Raw genomic sequence first — 18,353 nt, 5'->3', positions numbered from 1 at the left:
TTGTCAGGCTACCCCACAAATGATTTTGGCGGGGCAAGTCGATGAAGCTGCGACCTTGCTGTCTTCCAGGCTGGCGTCGTCCATGTTTGGGCACAACATCACACCTTGAACTCGGTCGAAAATATCACTTGATTTTTGCAAGCAGTGGACGAGACCATCACACTACCATTACCGCCGAAATGGCGACCGATCTCCAAGATGCCATACAACGGCTTCACCTGGAGGACAATTCCACATTCGATGCAATTGACGACATCCTTGACCACAAGGTAGTTAAGCCGCCCAAGAAGCAAGACCCTGATGAGCTGCGCGCCGAACTCGAGCGGAAATTCCTGTCGCCATCGACCACATTCTCGGACGAGTGGCTCGACAAACTTCAGCAACGATGGGACACCCCGATTGACTACTCCCTGCTCTTCAGCATTGCGCCCAGCCAGACCCGCACCGTCACCCGCTTCGTGCGTCATGGGCTTGAGGGTCGGGTCACAGGCTACAGAAATGTCACTGTTCCGGCTTCACATGCCACGGCGAAGAACAGCACGTCCATGACTAGGAAACCCGCCAGCAGATCTGAATTTGTCCGGGGTGGCGCCGGGTTCTTCCCTTTCGCTCCTGGTGGTTTGGAGGGTATCGAGTCAACAGCTGCGTTGGAGGATCAGCTGCGGGCTTCGGCTGCCATTGAGGAAGCTGACAGCAGGAAGAAACTAGAACGTGTTATCAAGCTTGGATCCGGTGGTCTGCTTGAGGTTGCTCCGGGTGTCTCCAGGGGTATCGACTTTACGAAAAGGAGAAAGGTTGCGGATGAAGAGGCGGAAAAACAGGCGAAGGAAGTCGAACAGGTCTTGGATCAGGAGCCCGAGGCAGCTCCTGATCAAGAGGATGAGGACGCCGACAAAGCCCCAACGAATGGTGCTTCTGACGAGAGCGAGGAAGAGGAGGACCTCGAGGATATCGACTCCATTCTTCCAGTGGAGTTCCCAGCTTTGGAACCCCATGGCAAACTTGCAGCATCCAGCGCTAGAAAGGCAGGCCGCGAATGGGCGCACATGGTGGATATCAACAGACCAATGCCCAATTTCCGGGAGCTGGTGCCAGATCCAGCCAGAGAATGGCCATTCGAACTTGACAACTTCCAAAAGGAAGCCGTCTATCATCTTGAAAATGGCGACTCGGTGTTCGTCGCAGCCCATACTTCTGCAGGTAAGACAGTGGTGGCTGAATACGCCATTGCTCTTGCGGCAAAACACATGACGAAGGCTATTTACACATCCCCGATCAAGGCGCTCAGCAACCAAAAGTTCCGCGACTTCAGACAGACGTTCGACGAGGTTGGTATCCTGACTGGTGATGTTCAGATCAACCCGGAGGCCAGCTGTCTCATCATGACTACGGAGATTCTGCGCAGTATGCTTTACCGTGGAGCCGATATCATCCGCGATGTCGAGTTCGTCATCTTCGACGAGGTCCACTATGTAAACGACTTTGAGCGTGGTGTTGTCTGGGAAGAGGTCATCATTATGCTACCAGAGCATGTGTCCTTGATTCTTCTTTCTGCTACCGTCCCCAACACTCATGAGTTCGCCTCGTGGGTAGGACGCACAAAGCAGAAGGATATTTACGTCATTTCTACGCCGAAGAGACCTGTGCCGTTAGAGCACTATCTCTGGGCCAACAAAAACATCTACAAGATCGTCGACTCTGAGAAGAGGTTCGTCGAGAAGGGGTGGAAGGATGCGAATGCGGCTATGCAGGGCAAGGACAAGCCACCAAAGGCCATCGAGGCCGCACCAGCTCGGGGTGGTGGCAACCAGAGAGGTGGTGGCCGTGGAGGCCAGCAAAGAGGGGGCAATCAGCAACGTGGCGGCGGTCGGGGTGGCGGACAACAGCAGCGTGGGAGAGGTGGACCACCACGCGCGAGCCACAATCCCGGACATATGGGCCGGACAGGCCGACCAGGAGGGTTTACATCTGCTGCTCAGGACAAGAACTTGTGGGTTCACCTTGTCCAGTTCCTCAAGAAGCAGACTCTTCTTCCGGCCTGTATCTTCGTCTTTTCCAAGAAGAGATGTGAGGAGAATGCAGATGCTCTGAGCAACCAGGACTTCTGCACCGCTCAAGAAAAGAGTGCGATTCATATGACGATTGAGAAGTCGATTGCTCGTTTGAAGCCCGAGGACAGAACTCTGCCCCAGATTGTGCGCCTTCGAGAGCTGCTCTCGCGAGGTATCGCAGTCCATCATGGTGGTTTGCTCCCTATCGTCAAGGAGTTGGTGGAAATTCTTTTCGCCCAGACTCTGGTCAAGGTTCTTTTCGCGACTGAGACCTTCGCCATGGGCCTGAACTTGCCCACGAGAACAGTTGTCTTCTCGGGATACCGCAAGCATGACGGCCATTCTTTCCGCAATCTCCTTCCTGGTGAATACACACAGATGGCTGGTCGGGCCGGTAGACGCGGTCTCGATACTGTCGGTTCCGTCATCATTGTGCCTCCTGGTGGCGATGAAGCCCCCCCTGTCACTGATCTCCGGCAAATGATTCTCGGAGAGCCTAGCAAGCTCCGGTCTCAATTCCGCCTGACCTACAATATGATCTTGAACCTACTACGCGTCGAAGCTCTGAAGATCGAGGAAATGATTAAGCGTAGTTTCTCAGAACACGCCACTCAACAGCTCTTACCCGAGCACGAGAAGGCGGTCAAACTATCCGAGGCAGATTTGGCAAAGGTCAAGAGGGATTCTTGTCAGATTTGTGACGTTCATATGGACGACTGTCACCAGGCGGGTGAGGACTTCAAACAGTTGACAGAGGAGCTGTATCGCGCGTTGCTGAACATTCCGATTGGCCGGAAGATGTTTACACCTGGTCGTCTCATCGTCTGGATGAAGGAAGGTGTCCGTACTCCTGGTTTGTTGCTCGCTGAAGGCGCCAGCACCAAAAGCAGCGCGACGGTTCCAATGTTGCATGTTCTCGAAATTAGGACGAATCGAGAAATTCGCAATGACACGGACTTGCTGCCCTTTGTGCCCAATCTACGCAAGTACTACACGTCACTCCCCCAGGCCAAGAAGCATATCGGGACCAAGACATTGCACGTCCCCCTGAGTGACTTGGTATGCTTGACAAAGTATGTCACTAAGGGCATCCTGCCAGACATCTTTGGCAGCGGCGAAGGCTACCAAAAAGCCAAGGACAAGCTTCAAACCATCTGCCGCACCTGGGCCTCTGATCACTGGGATGAGATGGATCTGGGTCGCATCAAGAGCCTGGCTATTCACGACATCATTAACAAGCGCCATGAGGCGGAGGTCAAGCTCACAAAATCCGCCGCTCCGCTTTGCACGTTCTTCTTGAAGCACTATGCCATGTGCCACGATCAGTGGCTCATCAAGACCAACATCGACCAACTCCGCCAGGCCCTCTCCAACCAAAACCTGCAGCTCCTCCCCGACTACGAGCAGCGTATCCAGGTTCTCAAGGACCTTCGCTTCATTGACGAAGAAACCCGGATCCAGCTCAAGGGCAAGGTAGCCTGTGAGATTCACTCTGGCGACGAGCTTGTCCTTACCGAGCTCATCCTCGAGAACGTCCTCGCCGACTACGAGCCCGCCGAAATCGCCGCTCTGCTCTCGGCGTTTGTCTTTCAGGAGAAGACAGAGTCCATCCCAAAGCTGACGCACAACCTAGAGAAGGGCATGAAGACTATTGTCGAGCTCTCCGAAAAGGTCAATGCGGTGCAGACTCTCCACCAGGTTATCCAGACATCAGAGGAGTCCAACGACTTTGTCAGCAAGCCTAGGTTTGGGTTGATGGAGGTGGTGTATGAGTGGGCTAAGGGTGTCAGCTTCAAGAATATCACGAATCTGACGGATGTGTTGGAGGGAACGATTGTGCGGACGATTTCCCGGTTGGATGAGACGTGCAGGGAGGTGAAGAATGCGGCTAGGATTATCGGTGATCCCGAGTTGTATCAGAAGATGACGGTGGCGCAGGAGTTGATCAGGAGGGATATTACTGCTGTGGCTAGTCTTTACATGTAAACGCGGCTAACTGTTAGCGATTTGCATGATGTTATGGGTTATTTGGTGGCCAGTTGGGAGTTATGGGGTCATATGGCAGGCGCTGATTTGGCAAGATGAAGGTTAGCTCTGGAGGAGAATATGGCTCGTTTACTTCAACGAAGGAATGCTTCAAAGTTGAGCGACATATAAGCATGAGAGCTTCTCTGGTGGGAATCATGAGTTTGAGCGTTGGTGGCGGCATGAAATACAAGCTCTTGCAATGTCTTGATATATCTTGGCCACATGTGACCCAAATTGACTGTGACGTGTGATCTATTCCAACACTTTCCCCCCACCACAAGGATCATAACCCATGGTAAAGTCCTCTTGGAACTTCCAAAGCGTCATGCCTGGCAGTATCAAACCCGATAAACGCCAAAACGCCAAAACGAAAAATAGAAATTCTTCCTCCTTAACCCAGGAAACCAAATATACCTCATTTCGTAATCTCGTGTTCGTCGTTCCCTTCCCATCCACTACCCTTCCCAAAAATCTATGCCCGCAAAGCCCTCAACCTCTGCTGCAGCGCATCCTCCTCCTCCGCCGTCGGCTCCACAGCCTGCGCCGGCTCCTTCACCGGATCAACCTTGCTCGCACTCGCTTTTGCCAGCTCCTGGTTCAACTCCAAGCCCGCATCATCCGCCAACTTGCCCAACAGCTCATGCACAGCATCATCGCTGACCTGCACCGAAGTGTTCTGCGTCATGGCGTCCTGATAAATCCCATTGGACATGGCGTACTCTTCGTTCTGGCTGCGGAACTGCTCGAGGGTCAGGAGCGTCTTTTCGGGGTTGGCCTGGCGCTGGGCGCGCTGCATCGTGCGGGAGGACTGGGCCATCATGTGCGTCATGCGGTTCATTGCGTTGTTGGCCTGGATCTGGGCGAGGGAGAGCTCGGCCATGTCGGCGGCTTGGTCCATTTGGGCGGCGATGGCTTGTTTGGCAAGGAGCATGCGGGCTTTTTGGGCGGCTTGGGCGGTTTCGCCTTTTTTGAGGAGCTAGATTTCGAGATGGGAGGTTAGAAGGGGGAGGGGGGGCAGATAATGGCCAAGCGGGGGAAGAAGGGGAGAGATACGTTTTGGATTTGCTTCTTTAGCTCGTTGTCTTGTTTGGCCGCCTTTTGGGCTTCGCGGCGGGCTTGCTTGGCGTTGAACTGAGAGGGGAGGGAATGTTAGCAGAGGAGCATGATGATGGTTGCCACTGCTGTCGGCGACAAGGGAATCGTGGGGTGCCTACTCGCGCCTGAAACTCGGTTTGCATATCCCGAGCGAGTTGTCGATTTGCCATGGTGGCGGCTGTGATTCTAGAATGTTGTTTGAACAAAAGGGTTTGGCCCGAAAGGAAGGACGTCGTCGAGGGGGACGGTGAGGTTTGCGCGAGCGTTTCGAGGTGGTGATGTCGTTGTCGTTGCAAGGCAGTGGACTGATTGATGTTGGCGAGGCGCAAGGTTGTTTGGTAACGTCAGCTGCCTTGCGTCCCAGCTGCCGGCCGCAGTTGGCTCGGCTGGCAGAGTGCGGGGCTCAGGCCGTGAAAATGGTGGGGTTCTCAGGGGGGTCAAATCCAACGCCACAAAGCATGACGCAGTTGGGTGACAGGGGCCTCTTCACCGCTCACCCTATTCAGTGGCACGTTGTGGCTTGTGCTGTATTGTTTTTTTTTTTCGGCCTCAAGGGAAAGGGGCAATCCGTGAATAATGGATACCGAGGACCCGAGCCACTGTCTACACGGACGGAAGGTGCACAAAAACACGCTCGGCAATGGAAGGCGGATACGGGATTGAGCCTGCCCCCTCGGGCGAACGAACAGTGAACCGTAGAAAGGTGAAAGTGGGTCTACGTCAAGCCAAAACTTTGGTCCCACTGCGAGGAGCACATGGATGCTGCTAGTTTTGACTTTTCAGGCATCGAAAGACAATTTTCTTCCAGTCCTCGTCCTCGGATCTGAACCAGTGAGACATTTGATTACCACGAAAAGACACTCTTAGACGGCATCTCTCCCCAAAACACCATCCACATGAGTAACTACAACATGTCGGCGATGCGGAAACACAACGTCACGACATTTCCGCGTCCCCCCGTGGTGGACCGAGTCCAGAGACACATCCAGATCAAGTGGCATGGCCAACTTATAGCCGATTGCCCGCCCGGTGAGGCTTACTGGTGTCTGGAGACCCATCACGCGCCCAGTAGGTTGCCCCCCTTCTAGTCGACAAGTTTCGCCAGGTCGAGTCCGGAGATGGAGTCAGTTGGTCCACCGTCTTCCCGCCATTTCCCTCCGGCGACAGGGCCACGCCGTTGAGCTCCATCCAGATCGGGGTCTCAATCCACTCTTCGAGTTCCCATCTGGCGGTGATATGCAGGGACCCGACGCTCGATTTTCAATGGCAGACTCATCATGGCCAATCGCTAACCTTGACCTTTTTGCCGCATGTAGCTTACTTCATCCCACCCTCCCGCGTCAGACTTCCTCTCTCGACGACTCCTCGTACCTCCTTTGACGAGTTCAGAGGTCCCATAACCTACTACGCCATGATGAGCCCCATCAACGCGGCTGACACGGTGAGCAACCGCATCTGGTCGTTCAACGAGCCTCCAAAAGATTTTGAGGCCATCAAGGGCTATCTGGCCTTCTTTGCGGGTCCTTGGGAGTGCTATGTCGACGGCGAACGCGCCCAGTCTCCCCCGCAAGACTTCTACGGCGGGTGGGTCACGAGCGATATTGAAGGCATCAACAAGGCTCCTCATCCTTGGGGCGTTCCCCCCCCCTGGGGCCACGAGCAGTTCTAGAGGAGCAATCAATCGAACGAGTTCCAGAAATCGGTGTGTCTGTTTTGAGGGGGTTTTATGCTCAACTCTGAAGACATAATGGCGTCTGAGCGGTCAGCATGTTTAGTGTCAGGCGTTTGGGGTCAGCAAAAATAAAAAAGGGGGAGGAGCATTGGGGGCATTAGGGATCTGGCGATTGGGTGGCAAGCATTGATAGACGGGGGACTTGAACATAGAGCAGCCAGTATTATATTGTACATAAACAGGCCATTTCCAAATTTGTGCGTCTGGATGGGTGATCAAGAGAAAGAGATCTTGCATGTACATACAGGACGTGATGTTGGGAACGTGAAGAGATCGGGGGACGGTGGTATGGCTCAGACGTCGCGACATCCAGCACATAATATACCTCTCTTCGGAGGACCGAGGGTCCGGGGGCCATCATGACATTGTATGCTTTGGCGCCGTCACCAACAAGCGTGCCGTCCACTCTTCATGTGCGGACCAACGCTCTACCCATGCGAGTTCCTGCCGCTTGACATGACTTTACCCCAGACTTCTGGGGGGCATCCACATGGTTGACATTGGTGTGACAGGCAGTCCCAGCGCCATGACAGAAAACGGGGGAATGAGAACAAGGAAGGAACGGATCGATAGGTGGACAAGATGCGGAAGATCACTACCGATGAGTGGCACCTGGAGAATCTGGGGAACCTGGGGGGATCCAACCCGATCCAGCTCCATCCCTCCATGCGAGGCCCGTTTGGTTTTTACCCCAGGTTCCATAATAAAGAGTTTGCTCCACAGGATGGAGTGCTGCGGGTGGGAAAAAGAGGGACGATCACGGATGGATTCGTTCGATTGGAGTTAAGGCCTGTGGAGTTGTGGGTTTTGTGGTTTGCTTGCCCGTCGTCCCGTTTGTGCTTCGTCTCCAAAAAGTGTGCGTCTCATGCAGCAAGCAGGCACGGATCACAGAGCCGCCTTTGGGGTTGGGATATTGGAAGGCTGGAGGAGTCTGGGGGAATGGCGTCCCGCCGAGGCGACTTGGCGATTGATTGTTATGCGGGGGGAGCGAGAGGGAGCGGAAACAAGCGACCGGTTGTCGGTTGGTGAACCCCTTCGCTCGCTTCCATTGCTAGTGTTGGCAGTTCCAAGGGCGGCGGTTCCAAAGCATGTGGATGATGGTTGCAAAGAAACCCCTGGGAAAGCGGAGGGAGGTCGGGCCACTCCACCCGGCCTGCAACCGTGAGTTTCGCCGCCCTTCTCATTGCTCTCCTCCTTGTTCCCCTCACCGGGAGGGCCGTTCCCAATCCATCCTTGAATAGACCGGATGTTATGCAGCTTCTGTTGGAAAGGTCCGGTGGAGGGCCGAATTGTCGTCCGAAAACCTCTGGGCGGTGGTATATGGCGCGCCTAATAGCAAAGAGTCGTTATTCTTTGAAGCAGGAACAAAAAAAGAAATTGGGGTTAAATGGAAATATTTATTTGACAGGGCAGATTTTGTGTAACGAAGCGAGCAAGGTAGTAAGCACAAAAAAAGAAAAGAAAATGGCAGATTCCCATTGATTGCCGTCCTCTCCCCAACGGGAAACTTGTGGATTCATCACCGGCGCGTGGCAAGAAGGGGGTTTTGGATCAACCACTGATCATCCAAGCGATCGATCAAACAATTCTCTGGTTGCAAGCAACTCCCTGCCCTGGGGAAGAACCCTCCCTCTGCCGGCACCGAAGGCTCCTTCGCCCGAGTCCAGAGGGAGACCATGATCCTTGGCATTTCTATTCCGATACCACGCCTTTCCTATTTGGGCCTATTATCGGCACACCCAGAATCTGAATCAGTTGCCCCTCTTGCAGAATATTGTCTCTAGACTCTGGAACGCACATTCTCCCCGGCTGATGATGGGCTTATTCATGCTGATCTTGTTGACAAAGGGCGGCATGATAATCGTTGAGTAAAATACTGGGTGGGAAGCGGGGCTTGACTGGGCTTGTGTAGGTAGATACGACAAACTATACGGCCTCACGAATGCAGACGCCGTAACCACAGCCAAGCGCCCCGAATACCCGTGACCGCAGGAATAGTGATCCTTCTGGGGGCTGTTGGATACTGAAATGCGGCAGTGTCAGCTTCAAGTGGATGCAGTGCACTTCGTCAGCACCAACGCTTATGCCTCTCACCCATCAGCAATGCACCAGGCAGTCAGCCGTTGTCCTACAACACCGCCATGATAGTGCAGGCAACCATTGAGAAGCAACAGTGGAGTTACACCTGGGGAGGAGGCTGAGGTTGTACAAAAGGCCATACAAAGCAATTGCCGTAAACAACCTGGAATACGGCCGAGGACTCCCGTTGCCGGTGCCATCTTGATCACTGCCTGATAAATGCTGGGTGGAGTTAAACACCATGCGTATCGAAGCATCAGATAGTCATCGATGCTTTCAATATTCTCACTGAAAGTACTCATCCAGACTTCAATTGACATATTTGTCGCCCAGACGGCCCGGTACAATGCCGAAGAGCTCCCGCGTTACGAGAAGCAGGCCAAGAGGGTGAAATTGATTAATGAGGGCAGTTTCTAGAAGTACCGCACCTGGTAAATGGCCATGAACTCCAATCTAAGAGAAGCTCCTCGGCAGCTTCCTCCGCAATGCTTCTCTCAAGGCTTTGCTGCAGGTGCTCGCTTTATTGGTGTTTGGATCCGGGGTCATTCAGCCTGTTCGAGATCCACTTCTCCAGGTTTTGCCATGCGGTTGCTCTCCCATTCCAGATTGCGTACCACCGTGTGATATGATTCTGGACGGAGGCTGGCTCAACCTTTCAACAGTCGTCCCGAATGACCCGAATTTTCTGTGCATTTGCTCCCGATCAAACGGCGCAGGTTGCAGCTGGTGGCACCGCAGTCATATGTGTTGCTAATAATCTCTTAGATTGACCGCTGCGTATGGCAGTGGCGAGATAGCGACTCCATTCCCTTTATCACCAAAATGGAGCATGGCGAATGGGAACTCCGTAGTTGCTCCAAAAGTCTCCGCCATAGCAATCGGATGACATGCTGCTCCGTACAGGCGGTCTTCTACACATTGTTGTTGCTCTCAGTGCCACCCCCGCCTGTCCACCAATGCATGAGACATCGGCTGAACCACGGAAACTCGCCAGTTGATGCAGAGAGCAAGAATGCCTCAAGCATGTGCTTTCGGATCAACAGACCGTTGAAGCGTCGCTATCCCTATCAGTCCAAGTTAAACCCACAGTGGATGGTGCTAAGTTTGGCGAGACCTATCTGCCACCACCACGAGGCTTATCTGGTGGAGCGATAGACGTACGGCGGCCGGAGTGCGGGAGGAACGTTTCCACCTTCCATTTGACGTTGGCTCAGCCGTCGGCCCCCCCTGAACGGGCGTGTGTCAAGCCACGACTCGACGGAACGAGGGCTGATGGAAAAGGCTCAATGGCTGATGGAATCGAAGGGCTGCTACTGCTGCCAATACGCCCCCGCCTCCTTGCATGTTCCAGTGCGTTGTGTGAGCATTGCTCCTCCCTGATCGGTGTTGCTGAAGTCGATGGTGGAGCCACTGGTGGATGCACGTCGGACGTGCCCCTGACAGGCTTCCGTCTGAATATTGTGGGCTCTTCCCTGTTTGGGATGCGGATGTCGCAATTCTTGTCACTCCTGGTTGTGTGGGGCCCTCAGTAAGACACCGCACAGGCCATGTGTGCCTCAGGCAGCCCGACCCCTTTTACAGGCGACGTGGCCAAAAGATAAAAGCACGTCCTGGCCCCAACGTCTGACAGCGTCTCCCCAGCAGACCACCCTCTTTTCCAAAAAAGACACTCTGTCCTTTTGACCACGCAACGCAGCCATCCAGCTCCACCGCAGCCTTGAGTCACGAACAAGGCTTCCACTTTCTGATGGCCTCGTCATTACACGCAATGCGTAATCCTTAGCAATTTCCTTCTTTGACATATTTGTATCGAGGCTTCAGGACGGCACCTCCTTACAGTCAACTTTTTCTGTTACCACCCGCTTCTTTGTCGAACCCGGCTCCACCGATTGACAAAGCATACGACGCGACATAATCCTACAGAAACAACACGACAAACCTACAAGTCCTCCTTCGTGGTGCAAATACCCAGATACCCATCCCCACCAGCAATTCAAAATGGAGTCCTGGTCCACCGCCCACACCCAGACGCACACGCCGTCGCCGACAATCAAGTTTGAGAACTCGCCAAACGATTCTCTCCTGTCGACCCCTGGCGAGATGTACCCTTCGCTCTTTGGCGCCGAGTCATCCCCCGCTCCTTCCGTTATGGCGGACCCGACATCCGACGTCGCGATGCTGGCCAGCCTCGCCGCTCTCACCCAAGCCAACACACATTCTCCGACGCCCGTGACCCCTTCCTCGACTGCCGGCACCCCAGAGCCAGAGAAGAAGCCGGTCAAGAAGAGGAAATCATGGGGTCAGGTGCTGCCAGAGCCCAAGACCAACCTCCCACCAAGGTACGATGATGCAATCATGTGGACCCATCGGGGGTCATTCCCCACAACAAATCATGGAGCTAACACCAGCTTTTAGGAAACGTGCCAAGACTGAAGATGAGAAGGAGCAGCGCCGCGTGGAGCGCGTCCTACGCAACCGTCGCGCGGCCCAGTCCTCTCGGGAGCGCAAGCGCTTGGAGGTGGAGGGTCTTGAGAAGCGCAACCAGGAGTTGGAGGCCGCTCTCGCCAAGGCCACCCAAACCAACGAGTTTCTTCTCGAACAACTCCGCAACGCCGCCAGGCTCGGTGCTGGGGCCGGGTCACCAGAGACCTTCGACGCCCTCAGACTCTCATCGCAACTCAGCTTCTCACAACCATTATTCGGCTCACAAGATGGGCACAGCACTCTGGCCAAGCCAGATTCCCTCTCAACACTTCACAACACACAAAACAACACTACCGTTGACCCAGCGGCCCTGACGCCTATTTCCGAGGTTGATGAGGAGCACGAGCTCCCAGCGACGGCCTCAACGCCTGTTGCGGACTCTGCCCCCGTGGCGAACGCTTCCCCCGATGCGACACAACATCCTGCTGAGATGTTGTGCCAAGACCTGCAGTGTCGGTCGGCGGAAGCACCACCATCGGCGTGGTTGGAGAACTCGCAACAACAGTTGCGCCCAGCGCTGGCTCTCTACTTACAGCTCCAATTCCTTCTCACTTCGACCTCGGCCCTGATTTCTCTCTGTCAGAGGCCTTTGATGCAGATCGCTATGTCCTTGAAAGCGGGCTTCTCTCTTCCCCCGGTTCCAGCACTTTTGACTACGATCATCTGGCTGGTGACGACACCGAAGCCTTCCCGTTCCAGGTCAACAACCTCGACTTTGACTTCAATGACTTCCTCTCCGACGACGCCAACCTCGCCCCCAGCCACGAGCAGCAGCCGCAGCAACCTACCTCCTGCGCGGTCGCAGACTCGTCCCTCCTCCCTGAGACTGAGACTTCTTCGGAAGATCCTTACCTGCAGCCCCAGTCTGGCGCGTCCCTTAATGGATGCGACGATGGCGGCCTTGCGGTTGGTGTCCTCTGATGGATTCACAGTTGACCGGGTTAAGGCAGGCGACGCTTCGGCGGCGGCAGCAGCTGACGGAAAGGAGCAGCAGCAGCAGCAAAGCGGTAGGCCAGCTACATGGCCGACAGGAGTACCACTACCGTCGAAGGAGGTCCTACTCACATTACTGTGGGTCCTCAAGGTTGAGGAGCGGAGACTAGAAATCCGCCAACAAGTCTCGCCCAAACTCGGAAGCAACTCGTGTGTCCCCAAGACAGTAACACCAACAATTAATAACCAGGCAAGACACTATGTCTTGACCGTAGTATCCAAGAGAAAACCGGATTCCCTTGAGGGCGACCGGAAGCGACATCGCTCTGAGTGACGATTTGTATGAAATATTTTGGCTTGGTCGGATGCATTGGGGTTCAACAAAAGGCTCACATTATGGTGGAGGGCTGGGACCTGGCGTTGATTTGGGAAGCTCTGGAAGCGTAACACGCTGCGTTCAAATTGAGCATGAATTGAATTTCACTTTCACGTGTTTTTATTGTCCCATTGAGATTTCTTGTGCTTGTTTATCGTGATCTGTTGGAGGAATGTAGATTCCTGCGACTTTTGAAGCCCAAGGAAAGCCGCGATTGTGCCAGGGCATGATAGAAGACATCCATCCAGGTTAGGATTCGTGAATCCACCATGTAGGTTTCGTTTCCTTTTCACGGGAGGGCTTGGAGGAAGACGAAGTCCTCGAGTTTTGCTGGGATTGTACGCATGAGAAGAATCTCAGAGCCCAAGGATTCCCTCTCCTCTGTCAATTCTTTTTTCTCCTCTGTTCTTTTGCTCTTTATTATCTTATTTTGCCTATCAATCCGACTTTCCTAATCGAACCCTGGATCTGGACCTGGCCAGTTGTGGGCGCATGTTACCTAGTTAGATCACCGGCAACTTAGATGAAAGCGACTTGGGCTGCGCGGGATTGACTCAGGGACGAACTCAACCTGATCTTGAACACGCACGTACTGCATCTGTTCGTCTGTAAAGAGCACGAGGTAAAGGCACTCATTCCTCACAGCTGGTGATGATGTTGTTTCGGTACTGGAGTCATCGCCAGTTCGGCGGGTAGCTGTCACAAATCTTCAGGTACCTAGGAAAAAAAACATTTAGGAGCAAGCCTGGCAGTACTTGGGGAGCCTGCTCGGGGAAAGGTTCTTTGATATTTGTTGATTGATTGACTTGATGTGATGTGATTATGTGTCGAAACATAATCGACCGGGCTCTTATTATAATCTAGATGCATTGCCAGATTACTCAATATGTGTTGCAAGCTAGGTAATGAATGTGCATTGGAATATGGTCAATAGGCCTCGTTAAATAGTAAACTGGCCTTTTAGGGTAGTCAACAGGTCTTTTAAGACAGTAAGCAGCCCTCTTGAGATAGTTAATAGGCCCTTTAAGATATCAACAGGCCTCTTAAGATGGTTGATAGGTCTTGGAGTTGCATTTGAGGGCTTGTTTCCTGGTCTTCTCGGCATATTAAATGCCATTTGATGCCGCTGAGTGGTTGATCATGTCACGTATTCCTGGCTACCGAGTGTTTAATGAGAAGGGCAGGTCCTTAAACGCACGTGTGTGTGGTTGCCATTGACCCCTACGGTACTGAGAACGGCCGGGGTGCTAAAGATATCCCGTAACCATTCAGGTATAGATTCAGGTAAGTTTGATATCCATAAAACAAATAGAAACTCATACCCAAGCTTCCCACGAAGACCGTCAAAAGAATACGTAACTCAAAGGAGTGTCCCCAGTGTCCGAGTTGTGTTGCCCCTATCAAGCCCCTGGATTGGATCCACTTATCTTGAGATTCATGTCTGGGCCCCTTCTTCCACCTCCCTCCCTCCTTCTCTTCCGCTCCATTGCTTTCCAGCTTGCGTCCTGTTGCCTGTGACGCTTTTCTGAAAATGCCTGTGCACGATACACGCTCAAAGCCGACTGGCAAGCCGGTTCTCGCCCGGTGCGTGATAATCCGGCACCTTCATCTTCAGAGCCTCACCAGAGTATCCGAGATCCTCTGCCACGAGAGCCGCCGCTTTCTCTCCAATTGTAAGGGCCACTGTGAAGGTATTCGCTCCCACGTTGTCTGGTGCGATGGAAAGGTCTGCTACTTTAAGGCCCTTGACACCGTGGACGTTGAGGCGTTCATCGAGGACGCCATGCTTCACGATGCTGTTGCCCTCCCTGGGAGCCATGGAGCACGTGCCCAGGCAGTGCCAGGTGGTCTCCACGTGGCGCTTGACCCATTCTTCGATGGCTTGGATGTCCTTTTTGGTGTACTTGAGCTCCCTTCTCTTGTCCTTGCGGTTGCTGGAGACGATGCGTTTGATGTTCTCCGGTGTGAGCTTGTCTTCGGGCTCTGGGAGCGGGACGCTCCAGCTGCCGTGTTGGATACCGGCAGTGATGTTGCCAGGAAGCGCGTAAGCGTTGGTGTCTGGTCATCGGGTGTCAGCTTTCTTGCCTGGGATGGTTCAAGGTTTTGGACTCACCGGCCAAGTTGAGGTCATGGGCGCGAGCTTCCGAGTCGTAGTCAAAGACGGGATGCATACTCTGGCACTCGCCCGCGTAGGCATCCATACGTCTGGCGGTCTCGCGAGACTTTATGTAGCCCCAGACCATAGGTACTATTCCATGGCGGTCATGTTAGCACATCCGTCTTCAGATGGAGCTGGAGATTCGGACTTGCCCATATCGCGAGGGTCACTCATGAATCCGGCATCAAAGTCTGGGACGGCGTACGGATCGGGAGACGTGATGTGAGTCTTTCCACGACTGAAGGGATACTCAAGGAAGTGGAACCTAAAAGGTATGCATGTTAGACTGGGCTCATGAGGCTGTGTGATTCCGAGAGTGAAATGGTCACCGACATTGTGAAATAATTCCCAGGAGGCACCAGCATGTGGTCGCCAAACCAGCCAGCGATGACCGAATAGTGCATGACGGGCTTGTCGGGTTTGTTCTTGAAGTACGACTCCCAGCCCTCCTTGAAGTTCGGTGTTGGCCACGACTCAAACTCCTTCAATTCCTCAGGCGTGGGCCTGATCTTCACCCCTGCCTCGATGCCATTGGTTGCCAAGGGACCGGTTCCCTTGAGGTTCCATTCCTCAAAGACACCTGAATTTTATGTCAGCCGGGTCATCACTGAGCATCGACGTCTCGGGAACAAGCGTACGCTTCTGAGTAGCAGGATCACCACGGGCAAAATCATCAAAACTCTCCACTCCGGGTTTGGCTCGATAGAGACTGAAGGTCAAGTAATGATCTTGGAAATTAAGACCAACACCAGGAAGATCGACAATCGGCTTGACGCCGGCGGCGCGGAGCTTGGCAGGGTCGCCAATACCGGAGCGCTGGAGGATCAAGGGTGAACTCATGGTTCCGCCTGACACCACGATCTGCTTACGCGCCTTGAAGATACGAGTGCCTGGGCTCTGCTCGGGGGGTTAGCTTCGGAACAGGTCGATGACCGATTGAAGTACTCACGTTGCCCAACGGCTTGGTCGGAACAGTCTGAACTGCCACAGCCCTCCCGTTCTCGATGATGACCTTGTCAACCTTGGTATTGCAAGCAAGGTACAGGTTCGAGTGGACGGCACGGGTGGCGTGGATGTAGGCGTGGGCGGCATCACTTCGACGGCCGGTCTGCAAGGATCCCCATGTCAGTCATAAAGAGTTGGGACCAAGACGCTGACAGCAGACTTACATCACGATTGATCCACTTGAGCCACTGTTCAGCGCCATGACCAGTCTTCAGGTCTTGAAGATCATCAACGATTGGGATACCTTGAGACTCCGCAGCGCGAAGAAAGTCGTCCTTGATCGGATACTGGTAGTTTCCAAAAGAGACCTTGATTGGTCCCTCAAAGCCGTGTGTCTCACGATTGTGGGAGGCGCGCTGGTAGGTCTCGAACTTCTTCATGAAAGGGAGGAGTTCCTCGGCTGACCATCCTTTGGCTTGGAAGTCATCATAGTCGGAGGCAGATGCTCTCGTATACATCTAGGGTAGGTACACAGCGTCAGCGAAGCACTCCCATCATGGAGTTGGGTAGACTATCTTACCATAAAATTGATAGAGCTGCCACCTCCAAGTATATTTGCTGCCGGAACGATGGCACCTCTACCAGAGAGTGATGGTGAAGGGTTAGACTCATAGAAAGTAGCCGTTTTGGAGTCCAACTTCATGTTCCGCGGGAAGATTCCTGGCCTGAACACCCAGGGATTGTTGAGGTTGTTTTCCCCTGCCTCGATCAGCAACACCTTGAGATTGTGGTCGAGATTCGCCAATCTAGACAACAGTATTAGTTATCGGCAGACGGTGTAAACTAAAAGTAAAGGGAGCTGGAGCATCTCAGAAAACCAAACGATGATGTAGAGACATATACCACCCGGCCTACCCTGTGGGTAGGATGTTCTTTTGGTTCCACAGAAGAGACAGAATCAAAAGAAGAAATAAAGAGGAAAAAAAAAAAAAGAAAACGGCAAAAAGAAGCACGAGAAAGAAAAGGACTTGCCTTCCCGCCACAACACATCCCGTCGAGCCCCCTCCACACACAATAATGTCAAACTCCTCAGGTAGAGGCGACATGTTGGCGTTTCCAGTATGAAGTCGAGGATGATCTTGGTCCCAGTCCCGGAAGACTGCTCGACGAACTCTTCATGAAAAGCACAAACTGGAGGGAAAACCACCGTCTCTTTATGTTCCCGTGAAGCAGAACTAGTGCTTTGGTACCTGCCGAACGACCCCCGCCTTTTATGACCCCTTTTGGCAATTAAGACGCCTGGGGATTGCATTTTCCCCTCTCCTCAATACCTGGCTGACACGCCCAAAACTTCCCATCCTGCAACTACAAGTGGTCAATGCCTCAGGACCGAGGGTACATCGACCTGCATGATCCTTGCTCCAGGCCGAGTCCTGCTGATACTAAAGTTGCTTGGATGCATATTTGGGTTTGGGAACCCCTCACCCAGGTGGCGATGATAATCGGACGATAGGCGAGATACTTGGATCAAACGCACAGGAAGAAGGTCAATGGGTGCTAAAAGATAGCTGAAGAGCATTAAAGATAGTCCATATGCCTTTGAAGATACTTCGCACGCCTGAACTATTTCCTCGAGGTCTTTGAAGATGGTCAAGAGGCGTATTTACTATCTTTTAACGCCCTGATTTTATGTTTCCCTCTTGATTATTTTGTTTATGACGAGAGTTCATGGTGCTTTTGCAGGATGAGAGAGGGTTGAAGTCCAAGACGATGCTGCAGGTTGGAGACGATCGGTGAAATGTGATTGGAGCCCGCGTCTTTCAAGTTGCATAGTCAAGTTGCTATCTTGGACGGGTGATAAAGCCTGGAAGACAGGCTGTACAACCATCTCGCACTCAAGAGTTTCCGAACGTGTATTAGTACTACGGTGGGCATGCCTTTCACTCAACCAGCAGCTGTGGTCGGCCACCAGGAGACCAGAACTCGTTTAATTTGGTGGTTTTGACTGCATCGAGGGCATCCCACCTGCAGATAAATCATAACAGGACGTTATCAGAAGCTGTGAAACGTGTCGGGACACACAACTGGACACCGGGGTCTCCTACCAGTTCGAGATGTCATGGGATGGCCGACGAGCCCTGCATCGTCCGTCTCTTGACCGGTCATCTTTATCCGATCTATTGCACACGGTTTGTAATTGACTGGAGTCGGACACGACGCTGGTTCAGTCATCAAACCTGGCCCTGTCTGTTCACTGTTCAAGACGTTGATCAAGGTGACGTTGACCTTCTCCACATTCCCCGGACTTTTAGCGCCAACTTGACCTACATTAGCGTAATCCTTAGCTCCAGACGCCACTAGATCACTGCTCCACACTGGGTTGGGGTTCCTTGAAAACGGGGTGGCGTCAGGACCGCCCTGAGCTTGAAGGGGACGTGGAGCGGGCAAGCAATTAGGAAGCTGCATCTAAAT

General features: G+C 53.2%; 5 protein-coding genes across 5 annotated transcripts; 3 read left to right on the top strand and 2 right to left on the bottom strand.

Moving 5' to 3' along the window:
- Positions 1-41: 41 nt before the first annotated feature.
- On the top strand, positions 42-4,037 carry SKI2 (Antiviral helicase ski2; the record flags this gene model as incomplete). The annotated part of the gene is made up of 1 exon (XM_062943439.1): positions 42-4,037. The coding sequence occupies one exon, from the start codon at positions 42-44 to the stop codon at positions 4,035-4,037; it is 3,996 nt and encodes a 1,331-aa protein (XP_062806554.1).
- A 243-nt stretch (positions 4,038-4,280) lies between these two features.
- On the bottom strand, positions 4,281-5,590 carry DID2 (Vacuolar-sorting protein SNF7). The gene is made up of 3 exons (XM_062943438.1): positions 5,294-5,590; positions 5,133-5,210; positions 4,281-5,055 (listed from the first exon to the last, which is right to left on the bottom strand). Exons 1-3 carry the CDS (start codon positions 5,342-5,344, stop codon positions 4,552-4,554), a joined length of 633 nt encoding a protein of 210 aa, XP_062806553.1. The 5' UTR covers positions 5,345-5,590; the 3' UTR covers positions 4,281-4,551.
- Positions 5,591-5,636: 46 nt separating this feature from the next.
- Positions 5,637-7,275, top strand: QC764_121990 (uncharacterized protein). The gene is made up of 2 exons (XM_062943437.1): positions 5,637-6,242; positions 6,491-7,275. Exons 1-2 carry the CDS (start codon positions 6,071-6,073, stop codon positions 6,841-6,843), a joined length of 525 nt encoding a protein of 174 aa, XP_062806552.1. The 5' UTR covers positions 5,637-6,070; the 3' UTR covers positions 6,844-7,275.
- A 2,782-nt stretch (positions 7,276-10,057) lies between these two features.
- On the top strand, positions 10,058-12,895 carry HAC1 (transcription factor that binds to CRE motif). Its single transcript, XM_062943436.1, has 2 exons — positions 10,058-11,324; positions 11,401-12,895. Exons 1-2 carry the CDS (start codon positions 10,984-10,986, stop codon positions 12,734-12,736), a joined length of 1,677 nt encoding a protein of 558 aa, XP_062806551.1. The 5' UTR covers positions 10,058-10,983; the 3' UTR covers positions 12,737-12,895.
- Positions 12,896-13,709: 814 nt separating this feature from the next.
- Positions 13,710-17,789, bottom strand: AOX1 (Alternative oxidase, mitochondrial precursor). Its single transcript, XM_062943435.1, has 9 exons — positions 16,914-17,789; positions 16,462-16,687; positions 16,106-16,399; positions 15,886-16,044; positions 15,575-15,833; positions 15,270-15,516; positions 15,089-15,201; positions 14,892-15,026; positions 13,710-14,836 (listed from the first exon to the last, which is right to left on the bottom strand). The coding sequence occupies exons 1-9, from the start codon at positions 16,985-16,987 to the stop codon at positions 14,331-14,333; spliced, it is 2,013 nt and encodes a 670-aa protein (XP_062806550.1). The 5' UTR covers positions 16,988-17,789; the 3' UTR covers positions 13,710-14,330.
- Between the last annotated feature and the right edge of the window lie 564 nt (positions 17,790-18,353).

The sequence above is a fragment of the Podospora pseudoanserina genome, chromosome 1 (assembly GCF_035222485.1).
Source record: "Podospora pseudoanserina strain CBS 124.78 chromosome 1, whole genome shotgun sequence".
Lineage (NCBI taxonomy): Eukaryota > Fungi > Ascomycota > Sordariomycetes > Sordariales > Podosporaceae > Podospora > Podospora pseudoanserina.
The sequence above is the reverse complement of the archived record's forward strand: the minus strand, read 5'-3'. Positions and strand labels throughout refer to the sequence as shown.

What these genes read in the sequence shown, in the direction of transcription:
- DID2 (XM_062943438.1), bottom strand. Translation starts at nt 5,344, where the DNA reads ATGGCAAATCGACAACTCGCTCGGGATATGCAAACCGAGTTTCAGGCG. An exon ending in AAACCGAGTTTCAGGCGCGA is followed by an intron (nt 5,211 to 5,293) that starts GTAGGCACCCCA and finishes CTCCCCTCTCAG; the next exon opens with TTCAACGCCAAGCAAGCCCG. An exon ending in TAAAGAAGCAAATCCAAAAC is followed by an intron (nt 5,056 to 5,132) that starts GTATCTCTCCCC and finishes CTCGAAATCTAG; the next exon opens with CTCCTCAAAAAAGGCGAAAC.
- QC764_121990 (XM_062943437.1), top strand. Translation starts at nt 6,071, where the DNA reads ATGAGTAACTACAACATGTCGGCGATGCGGAAACACAACGTCACGACA. An exon ending in GGAGACCCATCACGCGCCCA is followed by an intron (nt 6,243 to 6,490) that starts GTAGGTTGCCCC and finishes TGCCGCATGTAG; the next exon opens with CTTACTTCATCCCACCCTCC.
- HAC1 (XM_062943436.1), top strand. Translation starts at nt 10,984, where the DNA reads ATGGAGTCCTGGTCCACCGCCCACACCCAGACGCACACGCCGTCGCCG. An exon ending in AAGACCAACCTCCCACCAAG is followed by an intron (nt 11,325 to 11,400) that starts GTACGATGATGC and finishes ACCAGCTTTTAG; the next exon opens with GAAACGTGCCAAGACTGAAG.
- AOX1 (XM_062943435.1), bottom strand. Translation starts at nt 16,987, where the DNA reads ATGTCGCCTCTACCTGAGGAGTTTGACATTATTGTGTGTGGAGGGGGC. An exon ending in CCTGGGAATTATTTCACAAT is followed by an intron (nt 15,202 to 15,269) that starts GTCGGTGACCAT and finishes CATACCTTTTAG; the next exon opens with GTTCCACTTCCTTGAGTATC. An exon ending in CCATGACCTCAACTTGGCCG is followed by an intron (nt 14,837 to 14,891) that starts GTGAGTCCAAAA and finishes CCCGATGACCAG; the next exon opens with ACACCAACGCTTACGCGCTT.